The sequence below is a fragment of the Peromyscus maniculatus genome, chromosome X (genome assembly GCF_049852395.1).
Source record: "Peromyscus maniculatus bairdii isolate BWxNUB_F1_BW_parent chromosome X, HU_Pman_BW_mat_3.1, whole genome shotgun sequence".
Taxonomy (NCBI): domain Eukaryota; kingdom Metazoa; phylum Chordata; class Mammalia; order Rodentia; family Cricetidae; genus Peromyscus; species Peromyscus maniculatus.
The window spans coordinates 124,552,273-124,567,983 of NC_134875.1; the positions used below are offsets into that span (position 1 = coordinate 124,552,273).

Sequence of the window (15,711 nt, forward strand, 5' to 3'; positions counted from 1 at the left end):
TCATCACAATATAAATCATTTAACAAACTTTAAAAGTCCCATAGCCTTACAAATTCAAATATTTTAAAAGTTGTCTTTTAAAAACTATCTAGTCTCTTTTAAAATCCAAATTCTCTGTAAAACCCTAAATCTCTTTCTCTCTATTTAAATTTAAAGTCTTTCAACTGTGGACTCCAGTTAAATAAAAAGTACTTTATTTTTTTATTTTAAACATAATTCTTTATTGATTATTTGGAAATTTCACATCATGCACCCCAATCCTACTCATCTGCCAGACCATCCATATCTGCCCTCATCCCTGCAATGTGACCCCTCAAATTAGTTAAAAGCAAAACAAACAAACAAACAAACAAAAAACCCACTTCACTCCTCCATCTTTCCAACACCTCTTTATTCATCCTAGTGGCATTGGGAAGTACAATGTGTCATGAAGTATACCCTTTTGTCCAATCAGCCCCACCACAAAATGTTCATTGCAGTGAGTCATTGGCCTGGTTCAAGGCCTCTGTTTTCTGGCACACCATCATCATTGGGCCCTCATTGAAACTCCTGTTGGATATCCTGTTGTTGCCCTGAATCATGGAGATCCTGCAGGATCATCCCTTCACACACTCCAGCAGGTCATAGATGGGGCATCTGTTAGGGTGGGCCAACCCAAGACTCAGGATGTGGGTGTGGGTGGTAGCTAAGCTGGTTGATCTGGGCCATAGGGACCAGCCCCTCTGGCGAAGGGCAGAGTCGGCTCTCTTAGGCCCATGCCAGTGGGACCAGCTGTCCCATGCCTGTGGTGAGGGGTGATGCCATTTCTCCCAAGTTCTGGGGTCAGGTCTCCCATGGTATGGGAATTAAGTACTTTCTTAATTGAGGTTCCCTCCTTTCAGATAACTCTAGTTTGTGTATCAAGTTGACATAAGACTACTACTACATTGGACCACTTCCTCCTTGGAAAGGACAAGGCTTTGTCCTTACTAGAGTAGATACTTATTCCGGTTATGGGATTGCCTTTCTTGTACATGTGCTTCTGCCAAAACCATCATCAGTGGACTTACAAAACGCTTGATCCACCATCATGATATTCTACATAGTATTGCTTCTGACCAAGGAACTCACTTCACAGCCAGAGAAGTATGACAGTGGGCCCATGATCATGGAATCCATTGGTCTTACCATGTTCTCTACCATCCCGAAGCAGCTGGCCTGATAGAAAGATGTGATGGACTTTTGAAGACATAGTTGAAGCTCCAATTAGGGGGCAGCAGCCTGGAGGACGAGGGCAGGGTTTTCCGGAAGGCAGTAAATGCTTTGAATCAGTGTCCAATATGTAGTACGGTTTCTCCCATAGCCAGGATCCGCAGGTCCAGGAATCAAGGGATGGAAAAGGGAATAGTTCCACTCACTAACACCCCTACTGATCTACTAGGAAAATTTTTGCTTCCTGTTCCTGCAACCTAGAGTTTTGGTTCCAGAGAGTGAGCACTCCTGCCAAGAGCCACAACACATATTCTATAGAATTGGAAACCAGCTTCCTCCTGGCCACTTTGGGCTTCTGATCCCCTTAAGTCAACAAGCTAATAAAGAAATAACAGGGTTAGGAGGGGTGATTGATCCAGATTACCATGGAGAAATTGGATTGCTGCTTCACAATGGAGGTAAAAAAGGTTATGTCTGGAGTGCAGAAGATCTTTTAAGGCATCCCTTGGTGCTACCATGTCCTGTGATTAAAGTCATTGGGAAACTACAACAGTCTAACCCAGACAGGATGACAAAGGGCACAGACCTGTCAGGAATGAAGATAGAGGTTGCTCCTCCAGAAAAAGAGTCAAGACCTACTGAAGTGCTTGCAGAGAGTGGAAGGAAATAGAGAATAGGTAGGAGAGGAAGGTATTTTCTAAATACCAGCTAAGTCCATGAGACCAGTTACAGAAATGAGGATTATAATTGACATGAATGTTTCTGCCATATTTTGTTAAGAATGCATTTTATGGATATTTCTGTTTTCTTTCCTTGAATACTTCATCATATGTTGTAACATCAACTAAGAGAATATCAATGGCTATCATATTTAAGATACTAAAAAAGATGTTCCCCAAGGGACAATGCCACCTATTATAAATTTATAATATATCTGTGATTGTATGAGCAATAGTTGCATCATGTTAGGCATAATTATGACCTGGTTAAATATATAATGCATTTGTGATTGTATGTGAGATAGTTATGTTTAGGTGTTATTATAACCTGCTTATTGTTTTCTTCTGGAAATTAGTCACAATATAAGGAGATATGATTGTGTGTCAAGTTGACAAGGGATGGATTGTGATGGCTATTCTTGGTTGTCAACTTGACTATATCTGGAATGAACTATAATCCAAAAATGAGGGGGGAACACCTGTGAGAGATTTTCTGCTTGGTTTGAAGTAGTTTAATCCTGGACCTTTGAGGTAGGAAGATACACACCTTTTATCTGAATCTTGAGGCAGGAAGACATACATCTTAGATCCTGATCTTAAGGCTGGAAAACACAGGCCTTTAATTCAGATCTTGAGGCAAGAAGACACACACACATGCCTTGAATCCAAATCTTGAGGCAAGAAGGCATACCTTTAATATGGGCCACACCTTCTGCTGGAAGGACATAGAAGAAGGAAGCTTTTGCTCTTTGCCTGCTTGCTCTTGCCTTGCTAGAAAGTCACTGGCATTGGAGCCTACTTCTTCCAGCACATACAGAAGATCAGCTGAGACATCAGCCTGTGGGACAGAACAAATACTAGATTTTTGGACTTTCCGTTCATAGCTAGCCAGTGTTGGATTAGCTGGACTGCAGCCTGTAAGTTGTTACAATAAATCCATATACATATATATGATATGTGTGTGTGCATACACGCGTGGAGAGAGAGATTCATTTCATAAGTTCTGTGACCCTAGAGAATGCTGACTAATATACACTATGGTAGGCAAATTATTGTTCTAGAATGAAAGTTAATAACTTTGGGGTATTTATCCATTCCTGAAAAAGCACATCCACTTGACTTCTTTGTGTTCTCATTTGGTATAGAATTTCCACATTTGTCTCATTCTTAATGAAACTAAGGATAATTCAGTTCATTCTGGAAGAAAAGACTGTTGTGTCTGTTACAGTGTGCTCTGCCTAGGTCTATCTGAATGCTGAAATGTGACATAATAAAACTCCATGTTTCTGTAATGTCCCAAATGTAACAATCAGGAGATAAATACATTATAAACAGTTGCCAAACCGAGGAATTTTAGAAAGCTAAGACTTATGGGGCTCTGAATCTGTAATCAAAAGTCTATGTCTGGTTTTTCTTGCTGTTTAGCATTACTCCAAATGTCCTGGCCCATTGCTTTACTCGTGTTTACACAGACCAGTTTGATTCTGGGCTGTGATCCAAGGGCGGACCCAGTAATAGGAATCCCAGCATACTCTGTATCATCCTTGGGGATTAGTCCAAGGGCACATCCAGATGCCAGAAAAGTAATTATTAAATCACTCCAAAGGAAACATTCTCAAATGGGAAAAAATAACCTTCATTTGCATGCCCCCTGTCTGCCTTCTGAGGGGGCATTTATAAAGCCACGGCAAGCTGGAAAGTAGGTATTTATTTCCCTTCTTTAATTCTCCTACTTAAGTCAGTAGTTGGTACCTCCATGAGACCCCATGAGTTAGACTGGGAGAGCCAGGCAGTCCCCATAGTCGCTGTGCATCTCAGACATATGATTGATAGCAAGTGGCTCCAGTGAAGACTGGACCTTCCACATGGAAGATTGATACAAGTAAGAAAAGTAGGTGTTGAGTAGGACTGTCTCCAGAAGTTCAAGTCTCCAGGGAGTGACACAACCAGATCTGAACATGGCTGCATTGCTTAGCACTTCAGTGACTGTGTCTGAGTAAACTTGAGACATTTTCCATGTTCATTACTTTTAGGAGAAAGAATTTCAGCAAAATATTTCTGAAATTATCAAGAAGAAAATTTTGCATAATTATGAGAATCTTTAGTTTCCCATTACCTGTACTTACAAATTCTAGTATCTTATATTATGAATCTTTACAATTTGTGGTTTTCAGACCCTGAAATGTAATGAGCTTATAAATCATCTGTATTAATTAATTAGAGACAGGAAAATAGGCTGGTGTGTTTTTTAAGTATCTTTATCAAATTGTATCATTAAGTATTCTTAACTGTGACATTAAAATTTTTCCCCCAAAAGGAAAGAATGAAGCAGTGAATACCCAAGTACTAACTTGCACTCACCACTTAACTAACATTTGTCACGTTTTTTCCTACTTCAGAGTCAGGTGTCCTCAGTTCACTCCTAAAAACAATCTCCTCTGTAACCACCATCTGAGGAAAGCAACATGAATTTTACACACATAGGACCCAACAAAAGTTTATGTTTACTGGCACATCTGTTTACTCTCTTTCCACAATCCACTTTGTTTCCATGGTCTCTTATAACATTGATTTTTAAGTATTCAGGATAGTTATTTAACAGAATGTCCTATCACTAGGATTTTTCTGATATTTCATTATGACAAGAGGCAAATAATCATTTTTGTCAGAAAATACTGTGAAAATATTGTTACATATTTCTTGTTGTATCCTTTCAGGTGGCCCATGTTGTCAAGCTGTCCATTTATTAGTGATGTCCCATTTGGTCAATCAGCTAGTGTAGAATTCTGACCCTAGGTCTTTTTAGTGTCCAAGTGCCACTTTATGCAATTAAAAGTTACCAGTAGAGTGATCTTTTGTCACCATATGAGTGACCAGATTCCTGAAGAGCCAGCAATGAAATCACTCACTAGTGATTACTGAGGACAGAGCATTAAGACTTTTCTTATTCTCCCATATCTTTCGTTTTTCTAAGATAATGAGTATTCCCCAAAGAGAACTTTAGAGGATTTTGGAACTTATTTCACATACTGATGATGTTAACGATCTTTTCATTGTCTAGGTATTCAGTTCAAGAGAGTTTAACTTATTGTGTGGAATTGGAGTTGTATCCCTACAGGACCCTAACAGGAATCTGGGTGTTAGCACTGACAAAGCAGAGAGTTAGCAAAAAGAAGAGAAAAAGTGATGACAATATGGAAATCTGGCTGGAACTTGGGTTTATTCTAGAATCTACACTTTATTCTCCACATATGATTATTTAAAGTTTCAATTAGTTAAAAATAAGGCATAAAATGTAGCTCCTCACTCATATTACCTGTTGGTGCTCAGTGACCACATGTGGCCAGCAGGTGCTATAACTGAATATTGCAGGTAGAGAACTGCAGAAAGTAGTACAATATTGACGGCAGAAATTGTACAGCACTGACTTAGAATCTCAGGTTTCCCCATAACAAATTGTGAACATCATGAGCTTGTGGTCAAGTTAAGATGGTTCTAATTTCCTGAGTTCACCATAAAATGTTTTGAATGCAATATTTTAGGCTCTGTTTGGAATTCTAGCCCAGCCACATGGGCCTAATGTAAATGGATGAGTCTTATTGGTACTTCTGTGCTTTAAGTGAAAATAGATCTATCTTCGCCGTTATAAGTAGTCTTTTAAAATAGAATCAATTTAAAGTTTTGCTATGGCTGGGCGGTGGTGGCGCACGCCTTTAATCCCAGCACTCGGGAGGCAGAGCCAGGCGGATCTCTGTGAGTTCGAGGCCAGCCTGGGCTACCAAGTGAGTTCCAGGAAAGACGCAAAGCTATGCAGAGAAACCCTGTCTCCAAAAACAAACAAACAAAACAAACAAACAAAAAAGTTTTGCTAGAACTCTGGACGCAGAGGCAGGAGGATTGCTACAAGTTCAGGGAATGGTATATATGGTAATTCCAGGCCAACCAAGGCTACATAGACTACTCTGTGCCCACAAACCAAAATGATTTTGTTAAACGTATTTTATTTTTTGTAGTAAAGATTTGAAGACTATAGCTAAATTTCCTCGGGTAGCTCTTACTATATTTAATTTTATTTTCCTCATTATGTTACAGTGTTCCCTGTAGGCCTCCCATTACATCTGGGCTGATATACATTCAGTTTGCTTTACCAGTACTGATAGAGAAGCCTTTTAAGAAGCAGACTTCTGCTGGGAGGTGGTGGTACATGTCTTTAATCCCAGCACTCAGGAGGCAGAGGCAGGTGGATTGCTCTGAGTTCGAGGCCAGCCTGGTCTACAGAGCAAGTTCTAGGACAGCCAGGGCTGTTACACAGAGAAACTCTGTCTTGAAAAACAAACAACAACAACAGCAACAACAACAAAAAAGAAGCAGCAGAAAACTTCTTGCACAGTCCTCAGTGCAGAGAGGAGGGATTCTTTTTATAATTAATTTAATTTTACATATCAGCCACACATTCCCCATCCTCCCTCCTCCCATCCCCCAACCTTCACCCCAGATCCATCCCCCATTCCCACCTCCTTCAAGGCAAGGTCTCCCCTGGGGATTCAGCTCAGCCTGGTAGATTCAGTTGAGGCAGGTCCAGTCTCCTCCTCCCTACACCAAGGCTGAGCAAAATGTCTCAGCATAGGCTCCAGGCTCCAAACAGCCAGCTCATGCACTAAGGACAGGTCCTGGTCCCACTGTCTGGGGGCCTTCTAAATAGTTCAAGCTGATCAACTGTCTCACTTATCCAGAGGGCCTGATCCAGTGGATACTAGATGTAAAGCAAAGGATAACCAGACTGCAATTCACAACTCTAGGAAGGCTACCTAGTAAAGAGGACCCTAAGAAAGACACAGGGATTACCCAATGACAGAGAAATGGATGAGATCTACATGAGCAAACTGGATGTGAAGGGGGGTAATGAAGGGCAAGGTTTAGGGGAAAGAGAGCTTAGGGGAGCGGGAGGTCCCAGCTGGATCAGGAAAAGAGTGGGAGAACAAGGAAAGAGATATCATGATAAATGAAGACCCCATGGGAATAGGAAGAAAGAGAGGAGGGATTCTTAATGGCAGATCTGAAGTCCCATATTCTCAGTTACCCTATGTTCTTTAGCAGCCTGTCTGTGGTTTGACTGAGGACAACATGCCACCTGCTATTCTGAGAGGTACTGTACTGCACCTCTGAGTCTTCATCCAGCAGCCCCCTTTCAGTAGATTTGTCTGGCACAAAGTATTTTTGTGCTGCTTCATAAGGTATAATAGTATATTCTTGTCCATTGGCCTTATAAATGCTACCATGGATACCTTACAGAACACCATCTAGAAGATGTTTCTGTATGGAATGTATGTTAAGAGGCTCTAAAAACAACTAGGAGTTCCTAATGCAATTGCCTCCAGCCACTTTCATACATTAGATTACTTATGTGTCCTAAGGATCTTAGGTGACCCTTATGGGCAGCAGTTGAACCCCTGAAGTAAATGGTTTTCATGTCAAAATATAGTTCTTTGAGATTTGATATTCAGACATTACTGGATAAGGTTTAGTTGTAAGATCTCAGATGCCAGAATTCTCTGCCTGGAAATAGCCTCTAGCATAGAGCAAAGTCTGTCTAATTCAGTGCAAGCAGTTCATCTGGTCTTAGGTTCACAGTGAAGTATATGGTACCAGGTTCAGTAAAGGATTTTATCAAGTGTCCAGAACACTACCTGGCCCTGGATGCAAACATGTACTGGGTATGTGAATTCATCTTGTGGCTAAAACTTTGCCTCTAACACAAAATGAGGTAGCTGCTTCCTTATATTCTGTCCCCATTCCCAGGGGCACATACCTTGTGCAAATGGTTAGCAAGCTTGAGATAGGACAGAATAAAGGTTGGCTTTGAGAGGCTGGGTCTATCTGTGCTATCATTTGCCCTTACTTACATGTAGTCTCTTTTCTCTAGAAAGATCCCAGGTATTATAGGTGATGGGGAAGAAGAAGAAAAATAAGTATGTACTTAGGATTTTGTATGTCCAGTCCAGTGTCTGCTTGATGGACTAGGACATTCTTGTACTGGACAGCAAAGCATCCCTCTTCAAGCTTATAATGGTCTAATCTGCTGAAAGCTTGAAGCTCCATTACATTTTATGATGCTGTCCATATATTGTCTATTTTTCTCTCCCCTCCCATTGCTCCATGTTATCTATGTTATTTGTGCCACAATGCTCTGTCTCAGAATGGGGGAAGGTATGGATATAAACAATTAACAGATGCATTTAGCAATAGGTAGGGTATGACAAAGCTAAGACAACTGTCCTCCTAATGCTTCTCAGGAATTTATTGTAAGTGGACTTTTGCCACTTGGTCTTTTTCCTTTTATTTTCATTGCTCTCAAATGTGTATGTTCTCTCAAATGTGTGAGTTCTCTGCTCATCTTTGATAATGAGAGTGTGGGGACACAAGGACTAAAAGCATATCAGGACTCCAGTTAATGATACCGATCAAGAAAGCATTGTGATACTTGTTAAAACTACAGAGTGAGTTGCAGGACAGCCAGAGCTACACAGAGAAACCCTGTCTCAAAAACTGTACTTCCCTCCCCCCAAAAAAGGCAAGCAGACTTTAGTGAGGATTACTATGACTGACATAGAGTCTACTGTGATATAGTTTTGCAGTGTGAAAGAGTGATAGGGATTGATGGATGAAATTTGCCAAGAGGAAATATCAGGGATAAGGGGATATTCTTGCTAAAGGCAGGCCATGGAGATTAGATATCACTTGAAAGGTGGCAGGGACATCAGCTATTGAGGGGGATCAGATATCAAAGTGGGAAGTTCTGTCTAAACCAGTTTAAGAAGATTCTTGATAAAACTTGGTGATAGCAATAGGAAGAAGCCCAAAAGTTAAGTCCTAGTTGGGAGGACGATTCAAAAAAGCCTGACTCAAGTTTGGAAGAAGGAGAGATTCTATCATTTATGCATACTAAAGAAGTCAGGGGAAGGGAGGCTTGGGAGATGGCTGTCAGTGAAGTGTTTGCTGTACAAGTATGAGGACCTGAGTTTAATCTCCAGAACCTATGTCAAAAGATGGATATGGTGGTGCATGTTTATAATGTCAGCACCGGGGAGCTAGGCAAATCTCTTGGGCTTGCTGAGCAGCCAGCAAAATCTAATTGGTGATTTCTAGGCCAAATGAGAGTCCCAATCTCGAAAAACAAGGTGGATGGCTTCTGAAGAATGACACCTAAGTTTGACTTCTGGCCTACACACACACACACACACACACACACACACACACACACACACACACACACACACATGTTTGCACAGGTAAGCACATGTACAAGCATACATACATGTTTGCACAGGTAAGCACATATACAAGCATACACACAAGAAGTTAGAAGAAAGGTATTGATGTCACTGCTTCATTTGTATCACAAAATAAGATGTGGGATGGAGAAATGGGAAGATGGTAATAAAGAAGCTATAATAAATGTTAATGGTGGACTCTTGGTGGCCATGCAGATGTTTACTACAGATTCATAACAAAATATTGTGAGCATCAAAGCAGTTCAGGGCAGAAGTGAGGAAGCAGCCAAACAGAAGGAACCCAATGTTTTAGTAGTGAGGACCGCTTGGTACAGGAAAGCAGATGGAAAGCTGCCAGCATATTTCCCAGAGGCCTTGCTAAGGGCATGGAGTACTTATAATATCTGAGTCTTTGGGATCTGCTGTGGTGTGGACCTGACTTCTGCATGATGACCTTTGTTTCCTTGAAGCTAACCACTCCTGCTTTGGGAAGATAGTTGCTGACTAAGCCAGCAAGGCTGCCATGGGCCAAGCTAATGCTTTTTGTTTTTCTCCTTGTCTTCTTCCCCGGTGACTTTTAGAGTTGGTGTTGACCCAGATCAAGACCCACCACCTAACAATGACAGCTTTCAAGTCTTACAAGGGGTAAGTCACAAGTTGTTGCTTTCGGGGAAAGATACGATTTGAAAATTGCTAAAATTGAGCATTTGCTCCATGCTGTGCATTGTATCTGGCTTCCCTCATTGTCATCTTGACAACAACCTTTTAGATTGCCACCATATACTCTGGTTTATAGGTTAGAAGCTGAAGATTGAGAGTCTTAAGTGAGTCACCTAAAGTCAGATGATGAGAAAGTGGTACATTTTGTAAGTAAAACAGGCCAGGAACAGCTGACTACCAGGATGAGGAGAGATTCCATCTACATAGTTCCATACTAGTCAGAACAGTTCCATTCTCCATGTTTCACATTGCCTCTCCTTCTGCACTCAAGCACCTGCAAAAAGAATTAAATGAGATGCTTGGATTGGTTTCATGCAGCATTGCTTACTGTATGTCTCTTAAGACCTGCAGGCTGAAATATTAACAAGAGGTACAAGTCAACTTTGCTGGCAGTGTAGCCCCAGGAGTCCCCATCAAGTCTTGGGGCCTCTACTCAGGTGCATACAGATGCTTGATATATACCATAGAAAAGAACTTGAGGCTGGGTCAAAGCAAAGTTAGCAGGTTTGTTGATTGAGCAGAAGACAGAATGGGCTAGAAGGGAGTCAAATGTGAATGGTAGGAGATAAATACACCCAACTGTCTCAGCAATAGCTACATGCATTATTTGGGGGTTTTGAAGCTGCTTCATCTGAAACTGAGTTTAGCTATTGGAGACAGTATATACTTGGATACTCAGTTTTATTTTCCACAGAATTCTGTCCTTAAAGTAGAAACTTCTTTGTACATCTCACTGGCTTGAAGGTGGAGAAAGGAGTGTGGGTAGAGGGAAAATAATCATCAAGGAATCCTTATACATATAGGCCACAATGGGATTAGACCTGAAGCACAAGTAATACATAATAAGGCACAGTTTTAACAATCCCATGTGTGGTGTTTCTCAGGTGGCCTGGGCAATTACATGGAAAGTCCTGGGTGCCAGTGAATGAGAAGTGGAAATCAGAACTGGAGAATTAAAGGGTCTCTTTCCTCTCTTGCTCCCCTCTGCGTACTAATTAGCTGTCTTGCCATGGTAACACTGCATTTGCAGTTAGACATAGTGATGAACTTGCTGCCACTTTTCCATGGAAAGATTTGAGAAGTAGTAGTCTTACGTGTTGGTTCTGACATTTCAAACATGCAGTGAGGCTAAAGCAGCCTTTTCTCCAGGTGGGGTGAATGACTTGACACCCAGGACAGGTAAGCATTGGATTACTGACAGCTCCAAGATGACATTGATGGGGCTAGCAGTGACTTCTGCTGCTTTCTTGGGCATCAGGTTTGCCTGACTGGAACTGGGTGTGTGTCACAGCTTCCCTTGACTTCCTCCTCCCAAGTTTCACATTAAGTCATTGAGGTATTTTCAGAGTCAGTTCTGCTGGCCTTTTGAAAGCATTCAAGATTACTGTCAGGATGGAAAAAAATAGGCAGGCTTCCAGTGTGGTTCCCCAAGTGCCCTGCTACAATTCAATCTCCACACAGAAAGGGCTTCCTATACATCTTCCTGGCTTTCTTGGTCCAGGGAACCACTAACAGCATTCCCTGGAGCATTCAATGACCTTGAACAACCAGAGAAATCAGTGGGCCTCTAATCTGTAGATGAAACCCTAGGTTTTTGTGGTTTTCCTGATATACCTTCTATGCTTGGTGATATCAACAAACTTGAGTTAGAGGTTGGAGGAATCCAGATATTTGTCCTTTTCTAGAAAGGGCAATTCTCTTGACCTTGTTTCCTAAATGGTCAACTACAGGTAAAGACAGTGATGTGATACAGGATGGAAAACCATTTTTTGCAATAAAGACAGTTTCTTTACTGGCTCTAGAAGCAAAGAGAACAATACAGCGAATCAGTGAAACGAAGTTGGTTCTTTGAGAAAATCAATAAGACAGGCAAACCCTTATCCAAACTAACCAAAAGGCAGAAAGAGAATATCCAAATTAACAAAATCATAAACATAAAGGGGGACATAACAACAGAAATTGAGGAAATCCAGATAATCATTAAGTTATATTTCAAAAACCTGTATTCCGCCAGGCGGTGGTGGTGCACGCCTTTAATCCCAGCACTCAGGAGGCAGAGCCAGGCGGATCTCTGTGAGTTCGAGGCCAGCCTGGGCTACCAAGTGAGCTCCAGGAAAGGCGCAAAGCTACACAGAGAAACCCTGTCTCAAAAAACCAAAAAAAAAAAAAAAAAAACCTGTATTCCACAAAATTGAAAAATCTAAAAGAAATGGACAAATTTCTTGATAGATACCATTTACCAAAGTTAAATCAAGATCAGATAAACAATTCAAATAGACCTATAACCCCAAAAGAAATAGAGGTAGTTATTAAAAGTTTCTAGTGCAGAATTCTACCAGACTTTCAAAGAAGAGTTAATATGAATTCTCCTCAAATTAGTCCACAAAATAGAAACAGGAGGAATGTAGCATGAATCTTCAAAGTTCTTATTAATAAAATCAAACCTGAGGCCAGTTATTGGGGTGAATGCTGGGAGATCAGAGAAGCAGAACAAGCCACAGCTATCTCACCTTGCCAATTCCTCAGTTGGTCCTGTTTCCTCAGCCTGGAAGCCTCTGAGTCCTCATCCAGAATAAATCTCAGCTGAACTGTGCTGTTCCAAAGCCTGAAAGCTTAACCAGCCAAATGCTTCTAGTTTCTGGTCTTCATGCCTTATATATCTTTCTGCCTTCTGCCATCACTCCCTGGTATTAAAGGCTCACTTCTTGGGATTAAAGGTGTGTGTTACCATGCCTGGCTGTTTCCAATGTGGCCTTGAACTCATAGAGATCCAGAGGGATTTCTGCCTCTGGAATGCTAGGATTAAAGGTGTGTGTTACCACTGCCTATCCTTGTGCCTATCCTTGTGGCTGTCCTGTTCCCTGACCCCAGATAAGTTTATTAGCACACAATATTTTGGGGAACACAATACCACCACAGAGGAACATTGTTCAATTCATTTTATGAGGCCACAGTCACCCTGATACACAAACTACACAAATATTCAACACAGAGAATTACAAATCAATTTCCCCCATGAACATTAATGCAAAAATACTCAATAAAATATTCACGAACTGAATCCAAGAATACATCAAAAAGATTATCTACCATGATCAAATAGGCTTCATTCCAGAGATGCAGGGATGGTTCAACATATGAAAAATCAGTCAGTGTAATCTACAGTATAAACAAATTGAAAGAAAAAACCCACATGATCTTGTGGTATGATTGAGTATCCTTTGGGTATATGCCCAAGAGTGGTAGCTTGGTCTTCTTGTGGGACTCCTAACAATGGGAACAGGGGCAGTCTTCAAATCTTTTACTGGATTTTGGGACCCTACTCCTTATACTGGGTCACCTTGCTCAGCACATGGGGGGGTGCTTATTCTTACTGCAACTTGATATGCCATGTTTTGTTGATACCCATGGGAGACCTGTCCTTTCCTAAATAAAATGGAGGAGGAGAAGACTGGGGGTGTGGGAACAAAGGAGGGGTGAGGAGTAGGGACTGGGAGGGGAGGAGGAAGGGGAAATTGTGGCTGTGATATAAAATAAATAAATAAATACATAAATAAATTTATGAAACAACAGCAACAACAAAAACCCCACATGATCATCTCATTAGATCCTGGAAAAGCCTTTAACAAAATTCAATGTTCCTTTGTGATTAAAGTCTTAGATTAGGGATACAAGGAACATACCTAAATATAATAAGGCAATATACAGCAAGCTGATTGCCAGAATCAAATTAAATGGAGAGAAACTCAAAGCAATTCCACTAAAATAAAGACAAAAGCAAGACAGGGCTGTCCACTCTCTCTATATCTATTTAGTATAATATTTGAAGTTCTAGCTAGAGCAATATGACAACTGAAGGAGATCAAGGGGATACAAATTGGAAAGGAAGAAGTCAAAGTATCTCTATTCACAGATGATGTGTTAATATACAAAAGCGACCCCAAAAATTCTACCAGGGAACTCTTACAGCTGATAAACTCCTTTAGTGAAGTGGCATGATACAAGATTAACTAAAGAAAATCAATAGCCCTCTTATATACAAATGATAAACAGGTTGAGAAAGAAATCAGGGAAATAATACTGTTCACAACAGCCACAAATAATATAAAATGTTTTGATGTAACTCTAAGCAAGTGAAAGACCTGTATGTCAAGAACTTCAAGTCTATGAAGAAAGAAATTGAAGAAGATATCAGAAAATGGAAAGCTCTCCCATGCTCATGGATTGGTAGGATTATCATAATCAAAATGGCAGTCTTACCATATGCAATCTACAGATTCAATGTAATCCCCATTAAAATCCCAACACAATTCTTTACAGACCTTGAAACAACAATACTCAACGTACTATAGAAAAACAAAAATCCATGATAGCTAAAACAATCCTGTACAATAAAAGAACTGTGAGGGGTATTACAATCCCTGGTTTCAAGATCTACTACAGAACTATAATAATAATAACTGCATGGTGTTGGCATAAAAATTGACAGGTGGATCAGTGGAGTTGAATTGAAGACCCAGATGTAAATCCACACACCTATGGACACCTGATTTTCAACAATGAAGCCAAAATTATAAAATGGAGAAAAGAAAGCATCTTCAACAAATGATGGGGTCTAACTGGATGTCTGCATGTAGAAAAATGCAAATAGATCCATATATATCACCTGTACAAAACTCAAGTCCGAGTGGATCAAAGACCTCAACATAAATCCAGATACACTGAACTTGATAGAAGAGAAAATGGGGAATAGCTTTGAACACACTGGCACAGGAGACCACCTCCTGAATAGAACACCAATAGCATAGACACTGATTGACATTTAATAAATGGGACCATATGAAACTGAAAAGCTTCTGTAAGGCAAAGGACACCGTCAAAAGGACAAAACTGCAGCCCACAGAATGGGAAAACATCTTTTCTTTTGTGTGTGGTAATTTACACAATGGAGTATTACTGAGCTGTTAAAAACAATGACATCAGGAAATTTGCAGGCAAATGGATAGAACCAGAAAAAATCATTCTGAGTGAGGTAGCCTAGACCCAGAAAGACAAACATATACTCACTCATGAGTGAGTGAGTACAAACATGTACTCACTTATAGGTGAATATTAGCTGTAAAGTAAAGGATAACTATGTTATAAATCCACAGACTCAGAGAGTCTAGGTAACAAGGAGGGCTCAAGGGGGGTGCTTTTATCTCTCTGGGAAGGGAAAATAGAATAGATTTAGTGGATGGACTTGGGGTGGGTATGGATGAGAATATGAAGGATCAGGACAGGGAATGGAGTGGGAGAGTAGACTGGAAAGGGGCGGAGCATTTCTGGGTCAGGTAGAAACCTGGTGCGAGGGCAACTCCCAGGAATCTACAAGGATGACCACAACTAAAGACTCCTGGCAATGGTGGATGGAGTAGCCTGAACTGGCCACCTCCTATGACTAGGCAAGCTTACCAGAGGAGGGATTGGGACACTAACCCAGCCACATAACCTTCAACCTACAGTCTGTCAGGCCTATGGGATGTGCTGGGGTAAGGGTGACAGAGAAATTGTGAGAGTGGTCAACCAATGACTGGTCCAGCCTGAAACCTATGCCACAAGAGGGAGCCCACCTTTGGTGCTGCCTGGAGGGCCAGGACCCAGAGCCTGGATGACCCAGAGACCTAGGATAGAGCCAAATTGGACTGAAGCTAAAAATGTCAATGTATGATGCCTGACAGTATTCTGCTATACTCATAGATGGATGAAAACCCCAATAGTCATCAGAGAGGCTTTATCTAGTAACTGATTGAAACAGATGCAGAGACCCA

At 40.9% G+C, this 15,711-nt stretch overlaps 1 protein-coding gene across 1 annotated transcript in view; it reads left to right on the forward strand.

Moving 5' to 3' along the window:
- Slc9a7 (solute carrier family 9 member A7) overlaps nt 1–15,711 on the forward strand; it is a 176,259-nt gene that overhangs the window by 131,957 nt on the left and 28,591 nt on the right. Inside the window, exon 14 of the mRNA XM_016009685.3 lies at nt 9,763–9,826. Coding sequence (XP_015865171.1) covers nt 9,763–9,826 — 64 coding nt within the window. The remainder of the gene's footprint in view (nt 1–9,762; nt 9,827–15,711) is intronic.